General features: G+C 35.8%; 1 protein-coding gene across 1 annotated transcript in view; it reads right to left on the bottom strand.

The window, feature by feature from the left end:
- The window catches only part of atf6 (activating transcription factor 6), a 41,497-nt gene extending 23,308 nt beyond the window's left edge, over window positions 1-18,189 (bottom strand). The window contains exons 1-7 of the mRNA XM_087785471.1: window positions 17,989-18,189; window positions 15,549-15,613; window positions 15,250-15,328; window positions 14,879-14,976; window positions 13,079-13,202; window positions 12,148-12,348; window positions 4,293-4,459 (exon numbers count right to left, since the gene is read on the bottom strand). Of these exons, the coding sequence (XP_087641597.1) occupies window positions 4,293-4,459; window positions 12,148-12,348; window positions 13,079-13,202; window positions 14,879-14,976; window positions 15,250-15,328; window positions 15,549-15,613; window positions 17,989-18,082 (828 nt within the window). The 5' untranslated portion in view covers window positions 18,083-18,189. The remainder of the gene's footprint in view (window positions 1-4,292; window positions 4,460-12,147; window positions 12,349-13,078; window positions 13,203-14,878; window positions 14,977-15,249; window positions 15,329-15,548; window positions 15,614-17,988) is intronic.
- Window positions 18,190-19,320: the final 1,131 nt, after the last annotated feature.

Here is a 19,320-nt window from a genome sequence, read left to right as displayed (position 1 = left end):
TGGTCAAAACAGTAAGCTTTCAAAAGTAAAAAGATGACCGTGTTAGTAAAAAGAAAAAAAATAAAGGAAATGGGAACACAGTATGAAAATCAAACTTGAATTGTTATTCTGACCGTGCCCACAACCAAGTCCCAAACGCTACTGTTTACAGAGGTGGACAAAAATAAATATGTCAAAAAGCCTATCACCCCAAAAGACCATTTAAGAGAACACAATAAGATTATTTTCGCCAACATTCTTTATGAAGTCCTAAGGTTAATAAATACAATGCCTCTTTTGAAAACAGAGAGAATTATGTATTTATAGTGTGTTGGTAGTTAACCCATCGGTCCACCTCAGATGTGCACAAACACAAGTTATCTATATTATAGGAATGAGGAAAAACAACTGGAGTTCCTGTTGATTGGCAGTAATTACGATCACACATAGGTCAGTTAATGAGACATAAATAAACAGCACAGAGATCCTTTTCTGTAAAGATAAATCCAGAGATTTGAGTAAGTCAGCATTAAATAAACATGTGATTCATAATTAGCAATAAAACACTCTTGCCGTCTGTATAATTTGTCTCATTCACATTAAAATTGATATGCTTAGTGGGATAAGGCTTAAATGCTGTGGGCTAAATAAAACCACAAGTGATTTAGTTGTTTCGATCCCAGCATTTTTCTTGTGTCTCCTGAGAAACCCCTCTGTTTCTGAGCTCTGATCTAGGAGCTGTGCCATGAGACGAAGCATGGGAACGCTGCAAGAAAGTAGTTCCAGGGAGTGGAGTAAGGCGGAGCTTGAAAGACTGTACTAAATCAGAGGAGAGAAATGGCAGTGAAATTTTGACATTTAAATACCAATTTGTCTCACAATAATGTTCTTATGTGGATTTTGCACAGTTAATTTCTGGACCACATTGTTTTGCATGCACAAAATAGTAATTAAGTATGTAAATAATGTTTTTTTGTAATGCGCCTTTCTAGACCTGGGTCAGAAAGAGCTTTAACAATAAAAAAAAAAAAAATACACAGTTAAAATATATACTATAAAAGCCCAAGAACTATAAGACAAACACAGTAGTCCCAGAAAATCAGGGGAAAAGCATAAAAATGTCTTAAATGTTTCTTGTTTCTTTTAAGGATCGGGGAAATGTGAGTTCTTCTCCTAGAGCGGTTCAGAATTATCGGTGCAGAGTTTTGTATCAACTGCAGGCAAGACAGCTCCTTCTTGTATAGACACGAAAATAAACTGTTGCAATAGTATAAACAAGAGGACAAACCCGGAGAACTACTGTAGCACAGACCCAGACAGTCCCACGTCATAGGATCTGGTGATCCTGAGGACAGATCCAAAAAACCAGAGCAGTGTATTGACCCAAATCAGCCGTCATCATGATGTCACTGGACACTTTCAGTAAGGCTGTCTCCGTAGAGTGATGTTTGCGGAAGCCAGACTGAAACTTCTCATATATGTCGCTCTGAACCAGGAACAATGATAGCTGCTCAGACACCACCTTCTCTAAGAGCTTGGACAAGAATGGAAGCTTAGAAATAGGCCTGAAAGGGGAGTCAGTGAGCAACTAATGGTGTAGGACGCGAGTCACAAGAGCTCCCACAGAATTTGACAAAAATTGTTATTCATCGACTCTCTGTGAAACTTTTTTTGATGTAAATTGATGTCTGAAGGCGACCTAAGTCATAATGTCCAAGTGAACCAGCAAACTTTGACAGGGATCTCAACAAGTAAGGCCCGAAGCGCAGTCAGAGACCTCGTCCTCCATTGAGAATACACCCCGAGGAGCTCACCCCTCCCCAGGCAGGTAGGAGCTAATGAAATCCCTGAGAAAATAAATATCCGATATCGTTAGAATTTAACTCAAGGCGGAACACGGTGATGTTTTAAGCACAATTAAAGCTGATATTCAGTCAGTGAAAACACAACACGCTAACAATAAGGCGGATTCGGATGCAAACATGGCCAAGTTGGAAAACACTGTGGGCTCGATAAAGGAATTGCTATCGACATTCACAGACGATGTCGTGAAGAGCAAGTTTGAGGACTTAGCGGCCGAGTTTGTTAAACTCGTAGCTAAGGGTGAAGACCTCGAGTCCTGGTCTCGGCATAATAATATTGGTGTGTCGTAGGATGGGATGACCGGCGCTGACAGCGTCGCCACCCTTCTCAAAGACGCACTTCAAATTGAGGAGACTCTGCGGCTTAATCGGGCTCATCGCTCCGCACAGCCGGTTCCGAAGCCTGGGGAACTTCCCCAACCCATCATTGCGAGACTGCACTACTATAGTGACTGTGTGGACATTTTGAGATGGGCGAAGAAGGGCAGGCTAACGGTTGGGGACACTGGAATCTCTGTGTTTCCAGACTACACAGCAAAAGTTGCTCGGGCTGGAGCTGCTTTTAATAACGTCCTTAAGGAGGGTGTCTGTTATGGCCTGTTCTTCCCCGCTCAACTGAGTATCAGCTACCAAGGTGCCTAGAAAGACTTTGTCTCACCAGAAAACGGCATGGAATATATAAACAAGCTCAAATCACGGAAAAGAAAAATGCATAAATAAAACAATTATACAAAGCTGCTGTGATAAAATATAATAATACTATATTCTGAACTATTTTTACAATATAGTTTATTACAGAAAGTTAAATTGAATGTTTTTTTTCATTCACACTGGATTAGAACTCAGACATTCCCCATAATTAGTACAAACTACCAGAGGTCAACCGGTAATACTTATCCCATGCGAATAGGGCTTTTAAGAAGGTGTAGAAGACCCCTTCCCATTTCATGTTAGAAATGGCTCAAGACCTGAGAAAGAAAAAATATATATATATTTTCTTAACTTATCATTCAGAATATTGTATCAGAAGTGGTATTTAAATAGATGGAACTGCAAACATCTCACAGAGACGTCCAGGTTGTCCACGGAAGTTAACACCCCAACAGGAGTGTCTCCTGACAGGATGGGTCGAAGAAAAAAGGGAATGCAATTTCAGTACAGTTATCCAAGGCATTAAAAAGTCAAACTGGAGTGACTATTTCCATGACAGAATACGGCATACCCTTAAGAAGAATGGCATGCAGAGATGGAAGCCTCTCCTAAAGCCCAGGCACATAAAAACCCAACTAGAGTTTGCCAGGGCCCATGCTGACGAAGATGAAGACTAATGGGACTCAGTACTTTGGAGTGATGAGACCAAGATAAATGTTTTTGGAACTGATGGCTTCAAAACGGTATCCAGTCTCTGAAAGAGATCATTCTTGAAGAATGGAAGATTGATGTAGCAAAATGTTTTCAACTTGTTCATTCCATGCCTTGAAGTCTTGGTGCTGTCATTAAAAATCATGGAGGCCATAGACAGTAGATCTAGTACTAGATTTAATATTTTTTTGTTGTGGGGTGTACTTATTTTTGTATCACCCTAATTTAAATACATTTCAAAACTTGTTCTCCAAGTTACATTATGAACCTTACTTTAATTCTTTAAGTTAAAGAGATGTTAAATAAAATTTGGTTTGTCAAAATTTCGGAAATAGTTTTCCGTGAAAGTTTACAAATTCTTTGAACTGCAATTACGATGAGCATTACTCACATGACTAAAATACAATGGCTTTTGCATGTGGAATACATATTGTCATGTTGTGTTTGTCTGGATTTATTTTGCTAGTGTCCTTCCGTGTGCTTTGCCTTGGCAGGTGCACAGCTGGGGATAATTGAGTGGCGGGTTTTCCCCTTCGAAAGGAGCATCTCAACCCCGAAGAGTTCGCCAGAGTATTGCGTCTCCAGACCAGGTTGGCTTCAACTAGTTGTCGCCGTTTTGCCTTGGATTGTATTTTTGTATCTTCTTGTGGACAGATCCTGACAATGTCAGCACCTTATTTTTCTCACGCGAGTCCTTTTGTCTTTTTGTTTAGTTGCCAGTGAGACCCTGATCTCCAGCCATACCCTGCGTCCATCCTAGGTGCCATTTTGAGCCTTTTGTTCCTTTTCCTATTGTGGATCGTTCTGGATTTATTTAATAAAGACAGCATTTTAAACTTTCCCCGTGGAATTACTGACTGCTTCCACTTCTGGGTCTTTTTTTGACTGACGGCCAACAGTTATAAATACTGACAACACAGGACTTTCTTCACAGTAACGTGTCCTGGCCTTCATTTATGTTTATTCTTACGTACGATTATTCACGACTATCTTAATAAAAAAGTTTGCAATAATTTATCTGAATAAATGGAACAGCATTATATAAAAGAAAATGATCAATGTTTGACAAAAAAAAATGGACTCACTTACATCATCATCTGAGGAAGCTTTTAGAGTGATGGGGATGATCGGTTGAGCAGCAACAGAAACAGGCTTCTCCGACGATGGACTTGTGACCATATTGCCAGTGACAGTCGGCGTCTGCGGCACGTTGATCTGTAGCAGCTTGCTTGGCTGGGATAGAACCATGGGATGACCTAAACAAGAGTTGTGATTCACATTTAAAATATAAAATATAAAGTTTGTTTAACTGTTTAACTACAAAGTAAAGCTTCACTTTCATTTGAAATGATGTGACACACCACCACTGAGAAATTCCATCCAAACTGGTAACCTACATTAACCTCTTAACTTGACTTGTTCTTAGAGCGCAATTACAGATGGGAGAAAGGTTTACTACCTTGACCTGTGCTCTTAAACTTCCACATTCCGAACCGTTTAAGTTTACGTGCTAGAGTTCTCATAAATGTGCACGTGGGCACACATCTGAAGTGGAGCGCTGCTCAAATCTTAACAAGAGTTATGGTTTGTTGGGGGCTGTTGCTGTTTTCTCAATTGAAATGAGGTCTAGAGACTGGTAAGGCTACTCCGGGACCTAGAAATACTTTTTAAATAGCAACACCCATATTACCCGAACAGTGTGTTTGGGTTAAAGTAAAATTAAAGCCAATTGAATAATTCATATCACACAATAATTGGCGCAATCAGGGTTAAGGTCTTACTCAGGACCACACCGACGACTGTCATATACCTGAAACATCACATTTTCAGCCCCATGCTTCAAAGTGGAATGTTGTTCTTGGGATGCAGTTCTTCCCCATCAAAAAAAGGTCAGCGGCAATTATATTAAGAGTTATACACACATGAAACACATGAAATTCTACCAATCCTCCTTGGGATCATTCAGATACGATCGCCGAGATTTCAGAAAGGGAAACAACTTTATGTAAGTAATAACTTCAAAACGGAGTATCGTCATAATGAGGGACTGTCTTTTTTTTTACAGTGTCCTCAAGATCATTTGAACGCAACAAGATCAGATATTTCATGGAGCACCTGCTCGAGGGAGATAGTCAGTTATTTTGTATTCATTTCATTTTCTAATACTTGCTCCAACAGTTGATCAGTTCTCACAAAGCTGCTTGCATCCAGATAACAAGTTTAAGAAGGTACAGTTGTTAGTAAACGACTGGAGGATAGAAGAGGGTTTTTTTAAGCAAAAAGCAACAGGTCTTTGAGGGACAGAATTATTTGGAAGTGCATCGTACTTTTTTTGCACCATTTAACAATTACATTCTTGCAATGCAGTGTGCTTTCCTGGAAAACATGTAACTGTAAATAAAATAAAATAACCTAAACCTAAACCATAAACCTTCAGGCTCAGAGAAAGATGTTAAATTCACCCACAGTTCAGTCCTAAACTGTGGAAAGTTAAGAGAGCGTCATAACACACACAGGCATGTCTGAAACACCCATCTGGGATCCTTAAGTTTGACAGCATAACACAGACAAGTTCAAATTTTAGAGGTCCAACACATCACTCATTTATGTCCCAGTCAGGAAGCTGATGAAGAAATACATTTTCTTCATCATTGACATTGTTTGAATCGATTGGATTTTCTGGCTTAAATTATAGAACAGATGGCTTGGGCAGAAGTTTCAATAATGCCATATGAGCGTTTTTTTAACAGAACCCCGGAGGTGACATTGTTTTTATTTTTTGTTTGAAAATAATAATCAACAGTGATGAGTTTGTGTTTTTGTAGAACTCATCACAATGATAAACTATATTTGCATTGGTGCATTCACGTTCTGAGTATAATCTTGGTTTATAGATAGATAGAACTTTATTGAAATCGTTTGTTTATGTCGTCAATCGATTCAATTTTATTTTTCTTTCAGCTTCTCAGTATTTAGATTGTAAACCTTTAAAGACAGACAAACATTTTAACTATCCATTTTAATTAAACATTTTTAAATGAATTTTAACTGAATTTAAACATTTAAACATTCTAAATTCATTTTAAATAAACTTAACCATACAAACATTTTGAATTAATTTAACATTCAATCATTTTAAATTCATTTAATTATTTGAATATTTTAAATTCATTTAAACATCTTAATAAGATATTTTAAATGAATTAATAAGCACTAAATCTAATTTCCTCGTCACACACACTTGGTAGAGCGCACTGTTTTGACCTTAGAGGATGTGGGGTTTCACCAGATCAATCCCCGCTGTCGTTGTTTGAATTTTACGAGTTTATTTTAATTATTATTTTTGTATTATTTGCAGTGTCTCCGGTTCATTTGAGATAAGTGGGTAGAATGTATTTCTGATGTTCTAGTGCAGAGGACCCTTTGTTAATATATATTCATTTCTATCTGAACAAAGAGAGAGAAAGAATAATACATATAATTATTCATCATAAATGTGGATTTCTACAAATAATTAATATTTTCCTAGTTTTAACTATTTTCCACTGATTCTTACATAATCAGCATTAAAGTGCAGAAACTTTGCGGTCGAATATATTCAAACAGGTAAAGTGGTAACTTTATTCACAAGCAGTAAAGAGGCCTTGGTTGGTGACTGTATGGAAATGTACATTTCATAGATTGATTTTCGTTTGGCATCTTGTCAGATGGAGGCAAGACTCGTTTTCTCTCAATTTCGTTCTTCTGATGCATTTTGATCCATTCTTCTTATATTTACCCATTAAATGCATGTATATAGATACATTTATTTTTTTCATGATAATAAACTGGTATCTTTCATTACAGCATGAATACACACATGGGTAGATAACAGTTTGGTCCTGTCAACAATATTTTAACATCACAGAACTGAAATCGTACTGCTTTCTGTAGTTTCTCTACTCATGAGCTATATTAAATCTGAAGAGTTGTTGCTAAACTTTACGGTGTGACTCGGCTGAGAGTCCATGTGTGTGTCTTTGGACACCATCTCTTGCTGATAAGAACACTGCTTCTTGGCAGACGTTGTCTTGTCAGACGTTGCCTTGTCAGCTGCTGCAAGTCCGACTGAGCTCCGAAAGAAAGTTTCCTTGTTGGTGGGAGTGGTTTCACTTAGAGGTTGGACTTCTAAGTCTTCCCTCTTTTCCTCACTGACCCCCCCTGCTGTTTCATCTTCGCACACAAATTCTTCATCTTGAATTCTATTCTCTGGACTGTTTATTATGAAAGAAAGTAATATTAATTAAAGTTAATGTGTAAAGTTATTGTTCAGGTTCCTAATTTGGTGTTCTGATTTTTTTTTTTCCTTTCAATGTTTTACTTCTGTCGTTTTCTCTAACCTTTAGCAATTGTTGTCATTTCTATTTTTTCTATTTTTTATTGATTTCAATTATTTCTTGTTATCACTATTATTGTTTTAAATGTTTCCTTTTTTCTTCCCTTCCCATGTTTTTCCTTTTAAGTATTTGGATTGGGTTTGGTATAATTATATTTTCTCTTTATTAAGAAACATTCTTTGTTGACAATAGTTATTTTACTATTATTCCTGTTTCTTAATTCTTAATTTCTTAATTAAGGTATATATGTATATATACAGGTAATTAGTGGTATAATTTGGTAAAGAAGAAAAACAAACACTCACAACTCACATTTCAATTTTCTCCTTCTTCTGCAGTGTTCAATAACAATAACACAATTACCATTGATTGTTGACATCCTTTGTTTCTGCATGTATTAATGACCTTTTGACCCCATTATCTTAACCACCCTCTCCTCCTATTTCACAGGGTCAATTGATCAACTCACAATTGATCAACTCTCAATTGGTCACATTGCGTGTAACTTTTGGTGTTTTGTCTAGCTAATTCTGCTTATCTGAAACAAGTGCGTCGTTGACTGCTTGCACGTGTGTACGTTTGTTGATATCTAGTTCCTGTTTTCTGTTCTTCTACTCTCAATTTCTGATCTTTGGTGTTGTGTTTGCTGTGCTGCCCCCTGCTGGTTTTCTCTTTTTTTACTTCTTGATTGAATTATGTTCTGACTCAATTGGTGTAATTATTTAATTAATTGAATCAATTGCAGTTTATTTAGTTTTCTTAATTTTTCAATTATTACTTTAAATTACAAAAAGTTTTGGTTCTTAATTTAGATTTTTAGATTCTTCCTCTTTCATATTTTCATTTAATTATTTATTTTGGTAATTGCTTCTTTACCTACCTTGACCTCCTCTTATAAAAAAGTAACTATTACTACAGGTGACAAGTTAAAGCTCCTGACAGGGAAGAAAATGAGAAACTTACTCTGTTTTTGACTTAATGGTAAATCTTATTATAAGTGGGTTACTCACATCAATGATTTCTGAGAATTCATAATAAATGAAATAGTTTAACAAATTGCTCTTATTGAGCTCATGAGCTAGCTTGATACAGCTAATTAAGATTCAACTTAAAGACTTGAAGACTAAAAATAGAGAGATGATGATAGTTCTAGGGTCCTATCATAGCTCCCTATTGGCCACTGGCTGGAGTGCATGGGTGTGGCAGGAGAAGAGGACGAGGGTATGGAAACAAACAAAGGATTTTGGTCAACAATGGCGCATCTTTGGCTTTTAGTCCAGGAACTTTGGTCCAGTTCCCTATTGGTGACACCTTCAATTGAAGCAATGTTTCTGAGCTGTACAAACAAGAACTCAACCTCGCCCAACTCTCCACCAAGAATGAACTTCTGCTCCAGAGAGGGAGGCCGCTGTACTGGTTCAACGTGATGAACATCTGATGATTTCTATGATCTTGAAAATACTTTTGAGACTTCATTCCTATGATCTACCTTTGGACCCCCCACACTGCACTATGAACTATGTTCGGGGGGGAGGATGAACCTGATTATGAAGACAAATGGCACGATCTGGTCGCAAATATGAACTTGACTATTGTCTGCGGTGACATTTTTTGTGGGTCCTGATGTTGTGGCTGCTGAACTAACAAACGAACAAGGTGTTCTCTATGCTCTCTCTGACACTTCTGTCCCTCGTGTTGCTCTTGCTGTGGTTGCTGGTGGACAAGCTAGGGCCCTGGAACACATGATTAAGAAATGCAAAGTTGTTTGCGATTTGACGAAAAAGCAGAGACATCTAGCCTGTTAGAGACATGATATCTTACTGAGTCCAAGTTGTAACAGTAAACAGTTAATCCCAGAATAACATACTCTGATTGCTCCACTCAGAGCTATGATGAAAGCAGCCATAAGACACTAAACAAAAACCTGTGTGGTCAGCTGATGCAGAATTTTATTTTTAATTAATTAAAAGTTACTTTCTAGAGCTGCTGACTTGTCACCTCCAGACTATACTATATAGACTAGACTATACAGACTATACTAAACCATTCCATCTTGATGCGAGTGAAATTTATGATATATTGTTCTTTGGGAATTAGACTTAAAAACTTAATAATAGAGACTGAAATACTGTAAGAGGGAAGGTCAAGCAAAAAAGAATACATTAAGAGATAAATTAAAAGAAACATTGAGAAAAATAAATGACATGTTTCTTTCTAGTTGAATAAACCAAACACCTATAGACTAAGAGGAAATCTCCTTGAAGTGAATATTAATTAAAGTGTGTGTGAGAGAGTGAAAGAATTCCTTCGAACCCCCGCCTCTGTTTCTCTCTTCTCCATGAAGTCAAAACATACTGATAATTTGAACTCTCTGCTAACTTCAAGGTTGATTCCAATAAAACACATGACAAACTTTAAAAGACATCCACAGATCTACACCCACACACAACGTCCTCATCACCACCTGAATAGATTCATAACTGACCTTCTCATAACTTCTGATCATTCTTATCCTGTTAGAGGTGGTGTTGAGAAGCTCTCCAGTGAGAGAGAAATAAGAAAGCAACTGTCCACTGCAGACTTTTAAATATATCAAATGATCTCTTTGTTAGAAGGTGAACAAGAAACATGAGACAACATGTGTAAAGATAAAATCGTGACTAGCATACTTTTAAATGTATGTATGAACAAATGTAGTTTTAGAAACTACTCTTTGTAAAGATGTATATGTTACCAAACACAATAAATCATGATTTCAAATAAATACAACTTCCCTCAAACTAATAAGACTTCAATTAATGCTAAAAGAAGATACATATTGGTATTATATATTTAAAAGGACAATCAAAGGGGCTGGTTTCAAAGAACAGAAAATATCTAATGATTAAAACATATTTTCTGAATTTATATATATATATTTTTAAATAAATTAAAATATTATACTTTTATCTACATCAATGGCAGCCGATAATACAATACACAATATGAAAAGTGAAACTTGGGATTAAATATTAAATTGATTCATTGAAAAAGTTCAATAAGAAATGGAAATGTTTCTAAAGTGGCTTCTAATGTTCTAAAGCAACTATAAACATTTTATGAACAAAATATAAAGCAGAGAAAAGAATTGACTCTGAAAAATAGAATCAGAAATAAATTAATTAATAAATGATGCCTTCAGGAAAGAAAATAGTGAATAATATATTTAGAAACTTAGAATCATATCAGTCTCTAAATTACTTTTTTTTTTTTAAAGAAAAATCTACCTTAAATCTTTTTTGATCAGAAATAAGAACTAGAGCAAGAGATTGATGGAAAATAAAAGTTGAGTTCTAAATTAAAATATGGACCAGCAAGTGTAATTTATTGAAGGAATTGAATTTCATTAGCATTGGAAATTACTACTCTTCATCCACATGACAAAATGATTTGACTGAAGTCTTAAACAAACTCTAGTATTAATTTGGTATTTATTTTAGGTTACCTTTATTGGACTTCAATATAAAGATGAAAAATGGGTTAATAATGGAAAATAAGGTTCTCAATTTTTTTGTGGAGTTCTATATCTAACAAAGGACAAGAAAAGAAAAGAAAAATATTGAATCATTATAATTATAATCGGAAAAATATTTTATAGAGTAGATTTTTACTTTTTTTAAATTCATAATGTAAGTCTTAGTTAGTCTTTTATTTATTGGCTAAACTTAGGTCCAGAAACAGCTGCAGAATAGTTAGCACATAAGCACTTTTTTCTATTGATATTATCCATTTACTTCAGCAATAGACATTCAAACCAAATCTAAGAGGAATAATAATGATTCAACTGAACTTAGAATATCTTTGTAGCTGATAATGTAATTTCATTTATGTATTCAACCCGAATGAACTGCGCGGACAAAATAAAGCTAGATATGAATTTCATTACATAGTATACCTCGAGATACAATTATCACTAGATATGAGTATCACAAGATACAAGTATCACGACAGACGAGTATCTTGAGTTGAAAAGAAATTCATGCCATCTCAAGGGCTTTGTTAATTGTTATTTAATTGATGACCAAGTGATCGATTGATTGACGAGAAGTCAAAGAAGAGCTGGAAGAATTTATGAATGATGAACAAGAATCACAGGATTAAGCTTAAACTTAAGTTAGCCTGTTAAGGCGGAAACTTAACAGGAATATTCATACATCCACATGTAACCAAGGCCTGTCAACGATTTAACGTCAATAAAATAAATTCCTCTATTTTCGAACATCGATGGCAGAATTGCTTTGTTTTAAGGATCCTTATTAGGTTTCTCCTGCTCAAAATAATACCATTCATAGCTAAGATAAAAATAATCTCTTTATGAATAACTTCTAAATTAAATCATTAGATAGGAATATCACGTCCAATAGGAGTGGTGGGACATGTAAATTATGCCAATGAATAGAGGTCTACAGGTAATACTTATCCCGTGCAAATTGGAAATAAGACTGAATAAACACAACGAGATTACTAAATGCCTTTAACTGAACTGGTGCAGATTAATATAATTTCTTATTTTTTTGAAGTCCTCTTACCTTGTGGAGGTGCTGGTTGGATGTGAATGGGAGTTTGTTTGACGACAGGCAGCAAGTTGTTCTGCAAAGGCTGGATGATGATGGTCTTTGCCTGCAGGGAAGCTACTGCCACAGGCACAGCTGCAACCATGGGCTTAGGCTGGATGGAAACTTTAGGAACAACATGAATTGGCCTTTTTATTTGCTGAGTAAGCTTGACCGCTTTTGTTGTAAACAGAGGAGGGAAAAGAGAGAAAAAAATGGATTGAAGAAATTGCACAGTAAAGCTTGTGATGACAATTTAAATCTGTATCTTGACACTAGTGCTGTGTCTCAAATCGCATACTTCTCTTAGTATAGTAGAAGTTAGTATGCATCAGTTTAGTGTACGTACTAACTAGTAACTAATTCTCCACAGATAGTATGTCTCAAATCAAACTCTGCTGCTACACACTAACAGGAAATCACATGACAGCTTCTTCTTCTACTTCTATTTAACGATGTCGCAACCAGCTGTTGGAACACTATCGCCACCTGCTGGCAGCACGTTTTGCAACTTTGGAAAAAGAAATAAAAGAAAAAATATGAGAATCGAAATATTCGCGAGATATTTAAGCTGGTATCCGCACCGAAGAAGTGTCATCCTCCTACTGCTGCGGAAAATGCACCAGTAAGTACATGCATATATATATATATATATATATATATATATATATATATATATATATGACGTAACTTCCGTTTAAAACGTCATTAAGATAGCGGCTGTTTAGGGTGGTTAGTGTCCATCGAACCACAATCAGTTTTGTGGGCGTGTTAGTACGCCAATTTAGTGTGCATGGCGCACATTTCGCATACTAAGAATTGAGACGCACTTACACACTAAAAAAACTAACTTTGCGTACGCTAGTATGCGATTTGAGACACATTTTTTGATTTGTGTTTCCCTCACCTCTCGAGGCCTGACTACTTTTCCTTGGAGACTTTTTAAGTGGCTGATTGACTTCAGAAATCCCACTGAGATCTGAACACACTGACACAGGGGAGGGTTGGGACTGTGGAGACAATGCCTCACCCTGAGTGGAAAAAAATTCAGATCAGATATCAATTCAAATGATAGTCCATGGACATAATAATCAGAAACGTCTATTGCCGGTGTTGTAAACACAACATAGGAATAATTCCTGTTGTCATAGAATGTTGAACAAACAATGGTCACATAAAGATTGACCGGTATCTGATGTATACAAATGATTCTTGGTCTGTAAAACACAGCAGTACTAGAAAAGTTATTTGAAAATATTTGTAGTAAAAAATATATAAATATATATCCTAATATCCTACTATGAAAAAAATAATAAAGCACCAGGCCCTGATGGCTTTCCGGTAGAATTCTTTCAAAAGTTTCAAGAACATGTGGCTCCAAATTTACATTCTGTCTATACCGAATCCTTAAAATCAGGTAATCTCCCCCAAACATTAAGACACCCTTCAATACAACTTCTTCTTTAAAAAAGTAGGGCTGCAGATCATTGTTCTTCCTATATGCCCATTTATGGCTGCAGATTCAAAAAGTGTATCCAAAGTCTTAGCACACTTGTGAGAAAACATCTTTTTATCTAAAATGTTTAATGAACAAACAGGATTTATAAAAGACTGAGAAATATTTTATAATATTCTCTATATATATTCTCTCTTATCTAAAATTATCACAGCGACACCAGATGAGGTCATTTTAATGGATGACGAAAACTCTTTTGATAGGGTCGAGTAGGATGATCTTTTCCTGGTAAATTTGGATTGGCAGTCATTTTATTTATTTTACTCTTCTACTGTATCCTTCTCCTCAAGCAAGAATATTAGACAATGGGATCCAGTCAAATTAGTTTACATTATCAGGGGCACCTGACAGGGTTGTCCCCTTTCACCTTTACTGTTTGCATTGGCTATTGAACCACTATCAATTTTTCTGAGAACATCTCCAATTTACTCTGGTATTTCTAGATTTGACAGATAGAAAATTAATTCAGCACTCCAAAAAGTATTTTCAAGTTCAATTTGTGCCCGACTCACACTCATTCATTTCAAGGTCTTGTACAGAGTTCATCATTCCAAAACCCTAAGTTAGTGACAAATATTTCTACACTAAACGCAGTGATAGGTGTAATAATGCACCATGCAACTTAGGAAACGTGTATATATGGACAATCTCAAACATATTCCCAACATCTCTCATTCCTTCTCTCCATTCATCAATATGTGGCCCAAAGATTTTCAACATTTGAAAACGGCTTGCTACGGGTTTGTTCCCTTTTTCCGTTATCATTCATCCGTCATTATTTTCCACTTCTAGAAATCCCTTAAACATTTCAGCTTTCATCAAGGAGTATTTATTGGTTGAATGTTTTAAATTAAACGACATTGCAAAAAGAAAACTTGTCCTTGAATAATCATCCGCAAGATCAGTTTCAGAGAGATTTAACCTTCGTCCTCATTTAGACAAAGTGATAACGTCTGTCTGCCATATTGTGCTAATTAGAAACAGGTTGCCATCAGCTTTGCTTTATTTAACATTGAAGAGGCGAACACGCCTGCTGTCAGCTTGATATTGCAATGACAAGGTGATTAAGGACTTGTGAATAAGGGTCCCTCAGGTGAGTTAAGGTCCACACACAAGACAGCATTTGCATTGGACAAACAGCAGGCAAATGTGGAAAACAGAACATTGCCAGTGCAATTTGTGGTGACTTACTTGTATTGAGTATGGAGAGAATGAAGATATAGATCCAGGAGATGGGACAGAGCTTGAAGTGTGGGCAGGTGACAGAGAGTCCAAACTCACCTCACCATCTGGGTGGCCAAGGCAATGGAGAATGTGTTAAATTAGTTGCTATACCATTTTGACCCAAATATTAGTTGATCTCATGGGAGAAGAATGCAAGAAGCCTTTTATTGTTTATGAACCTGTAACTTGAAAAAAATATATATATTTTAGGTTTAACGGAAAGACAATAAAGGCAGAAAGGGCGATTATCCTTATTTCACAAATAATACACAAATAAAGTTAATAAAAAAAAATTAAAAAAGCAAATGTCGTCTTCATTGCATTTAGTCCAGCTTTACCTGCATAGATACTACTGGCATTCACATCACACCACAGAGGCAAGTCAAAATCAAAGTCCAGCCCTGGACAATCACTGGCCTGAAAAACAAAGATTATAAGTTTATAAGATGGAATTTCAATGTGTCAAGATAGCTTATGACTGTAAATGTAGTTTAATTTTAAACTTTGTTACATTGTTCCATTGTTGTTACATGGATCACTAAAATCAATTGCAATGTAATGCTGGGTAGTGAAGGCAAAGAAGTAAAACTTCAACTTTCTCAAACAATGCAGAGTATTTTCATAAAAGATAACTTACATAGCCAGCATTTTGAATAGCATCAAACAACTCTGTTGCATATTCCAGATCAAAACCGGGGATGTCTGTGAAAGTACGAAAATGTATTTAAAAGGACATTGAGGTTAAAACATTAAGTATGCATTATTTAACTTATCTATTTTACAAGTTTACACTAGGGGTCAGCAACCCGTGGCTCTTTCAGCCCTCTGATGCCGCTCACTGAGGTTTTTGAAAATACGTATTTGTATAAATGTGGATATTAAATTTAAATGTTTCATAGCGTTTTTCCAATGACACATGAAAACAAGCAAACCTCTCCTTCCCTTTACCTTTTATTTCACAAAACTGTTACTGTAAAAATGAACTTTGTCGATCTTCATTACTTTAGTTTGCTCAAAAATGTTATTTCAGAATTATGTAGACCTAAACAAAATTGAATCTATTATTTATTTCAGCCTATGTAGAAAATATTTTATATTTTTCAGCAAATCAGCCAGTTACAGACAATATTAGATAATATTAATCATTTTACTATAATATTGGTCTTTTTAGTGTTAAAGACTAAAAGGTTTGTTCATTTTAACGTAGTGACTTGAGCTCAGTTGTCTTCGTCTTCATCTCCGTCCAAAATGACACATTTAAAAACATCAAAATACCTCCACACTGCTCGTCTGTCCTGGACAAAGCCACGTCCAGTGTCCATCAGAGATGACGAGGTGGAGATAGTTAACAATGTCATTTAACATCTGCAGGAAACTCCTCTGCATGTTCTACCAGTCTGTGGGGCCAGTGTCTTGTTTTTATGCTGTGGTGTGTTGGGTGGGAATGTGTTCAAGAGGAGTGTCAACAGGTTGGACAGGTAGATCAGAAGGGCTGGCTCTGTGGTTAGCATGAAGCTGGACTCAATGGTGACAGTTGCAGAGAGGAGATCTCTGAACAAACTACTGTCCATCATGGATGATGACAGTCATCCTCTGAACACTGTCATCAGTGAACAGAGAAGCAGATGGAGCACGAATGCTCCTCACCAGATGCAACACAAGACTTAGGGACTCATTCATTCCTCGTGCTATTAGATTGTATAATTCTGAGTTCAGGGTCAGGAGTGGAGTGAAATGATGATGTATTCTATTCTATGTTAATCTTTGTATCCTTTCTTTGTGGATTTTTTTATACACACGTTCTTTATACTTAGATTTTGTCATAATGCCCTTTTTTCTTTTTATTGCACTTAGTTCTTGTTCTTGTTTTTTGTAAATATATTGTTTGTGTTGCTGTGAGCTGAAAAAACAATTTCCCGAAGGACACCTCGAGAGGGATTAATAAAGTTTATCTATCGATCTATCTCTTGTATTGACGCCTCAAAATGAGAGCTTTAAGCTGCAGGCCTGGTATCATCCACTAACAACAAGCCTAAAATATATATTTGTTACATTTTTTTGGGAAAAATTCTTCATATTTGAGTGTCTTTTTGGAGGAAAATGAAGACGAGGAGATCTGCGCTCCAGTCACTCAGTTAAAATGAACAAGCATTTTTGTCTCCAAGAACAGATTACTTTGAAATTAGAACTCGGAGTAATAATAATTACATTGTGGGTGAACTGTTACTAACTTATGTTTTATATTTATTCTGTTTATATATAGCATAACAGAAACAAAGTAACTTTTGTGTGTTATAGATCTCTATACCACCCACTGTCCCATTCAGACCCTTTGAATATAACTGTTAGTTATGTGAATGATATTTACAATGATAAAAAGGTTTCAAATATATAGATATAACTAAATATATATCACTAAGCAAAATACATGTACATCAATTAGCAGCGTTGTTAGGTCAGAATGGTAGAAAGTTCATGTAAGTGACTTGATCTCAACTATTTTCTCTATGTTGTGTGTATTGTATATAGCATACTATTGTTTTTGAAATGGCCTAAAAGCACTAAAGTAAAATTTAAAAACTAATGCAAAGCTATTTCTTCATTTTTAAATAATGAGTATCATCCTCGTGAATTGGATTGAAATTAATTCAAAGGATTTTTACTATACAATATCACTAATAAGAAAAATAAATATGTTTCTGTAAAACAGCTTCGAGGAATAAATAATGTATTACAGCATTACACTTGCTACATTAGCTGAACCAAAAAACTACTCGGGAGTCAAAGATTTAAAACACATGAAACCATGTAAAACACTTTTAAGTAACATATCAAAGTTAGTCACTTATAATTAATGCTATGTCGGATGGCAATTCACACATTGCATCCTATTATATGTAGCTAGCATATGCTAACTTCCGTAATACATTTAATTCCAGGCAACGCATCAACACCTTAAAGTCTGACAAGAATATACACACCAGCTTTATATGATTATAAATAACTGGGCTTCTGATCAGTATATCAGAGATGTTGTGCTATCATTTGAGTCTAAACCTTATTTAAACGCTTCTCACCACAGTCAGCCTGGTTCAAGCGTTTAAATCCCTCCTCACCGTCCATCACAGGATAATGTTGCTTTTCCAAATCTAACAATAAGTCCGATGACATCCTTCATTGAATTCATTAATATCCTATCAGACTGTATCAAGTTGTAACGCGGGTGTATTTCTCGCTTTAGGTTCATGTGTAGCTGTGTTTCCTGTCATTAAGTAAAAGATACACGTCTGGCTTAAACGTCTGTGTAAGGAAGCCGCCGAGGGACCGTCATAACTTAGCGTTGGAGAATGTATTGCATTAGCTAGGCCAGAAGAGGGCCGCATTTACATATGAAAGCAGTTCAACTTCTTGCGTTGGTCTGCTGTTTTTGTGCTCAGATGTTCCCGGTGTTTAAATGCTCTAATATACCCTTTAATAACGTAGAGAAACAAACGAAGCCCAAAAAAAATCAGTTTTATTAAACAAAAGCAAATCAAGATTACGTAGCTCGTTCCCTGAAAACTGTCCTCAGTATTAGACTGTATAACTGGAGCAGGAGCAGAGATGATGTAGTAAGGTCCAAATACCTACTAAACGTGTGAGTTGGTGAAGCTAAATTGCCTGTATGGTAATGAAATGATGACAGTTCAGAAACCTTTATTGTCTGTGTTGTAATACAACATATGCTTTTTGAGTACAGAATAAAATAATAATTTTAATAATAAATTAAATAAGATAAAATACATTGTGCACTGTGGTGCAGTGTGAACTTTCTGTGTGAAGTATGTATGTTCTCCCTGTGTTGCATGGGTTTACTCCTGGAACTCCACCTCTTGCTCGGAGAAACTGGGATAGGCTCCAAGGCAGTCACTATGCGGCACCTAGACAGTAAGCATAAGCATAAATAAATCTATGTTTTTTTAATTTTGATGCTTGTGTCCGATTTCTAGAAACTTCCTCCTCCTCCTTCAGGTAGGTTTTAAATAAGAATAAATAACAAATAGCAAACATAGGAAACAAAGTGGGTACCTCTATACTTGTTTTCCTACAGCAGAGTTTTGTTGACAATATAAACCCTGCAACAACAACAACAATAGACTAATTCAGTCGTAATTAACAGAAAATATTTAAAGTGCATGAATTATAGAAAATTCATACCTATAAATTAGCTGAATCTTAAGCATATTTACTTAACCATACAATTCAGAAAAATATTAATTGATCAACTCAGGAGCACAATATGCAAAACAAAAATAAAACAAGATGTTCCGTCTCCAGATATCTAAATGAGGAGGTCAGTACAATGACTCATGGCTTCAATGAGCAAAGATTTGCAATGCAGTTTTTCAAAGTGTGATTTGACGCATGAT

The sequence above is a fragment of the Callionymus lyra genome, chromosome 2, assembly GCF_982586985.1.
Source record: "Callionymus lyra chromosome 2, fCalLyr1.hap1.1, whole genome shotgun sequence".
Classification (NCBI taxonomy): Eukaryota; Metazoa; Chordata; class Actinopteri; order Syngnathiformes; family Callionymidae; genus Callionymus; species Callionymus lyra.
Note: the sequence above shows the minus strand (reverse complement) of the source record. Positions and strands in the feature narration are given on the sequence as shown.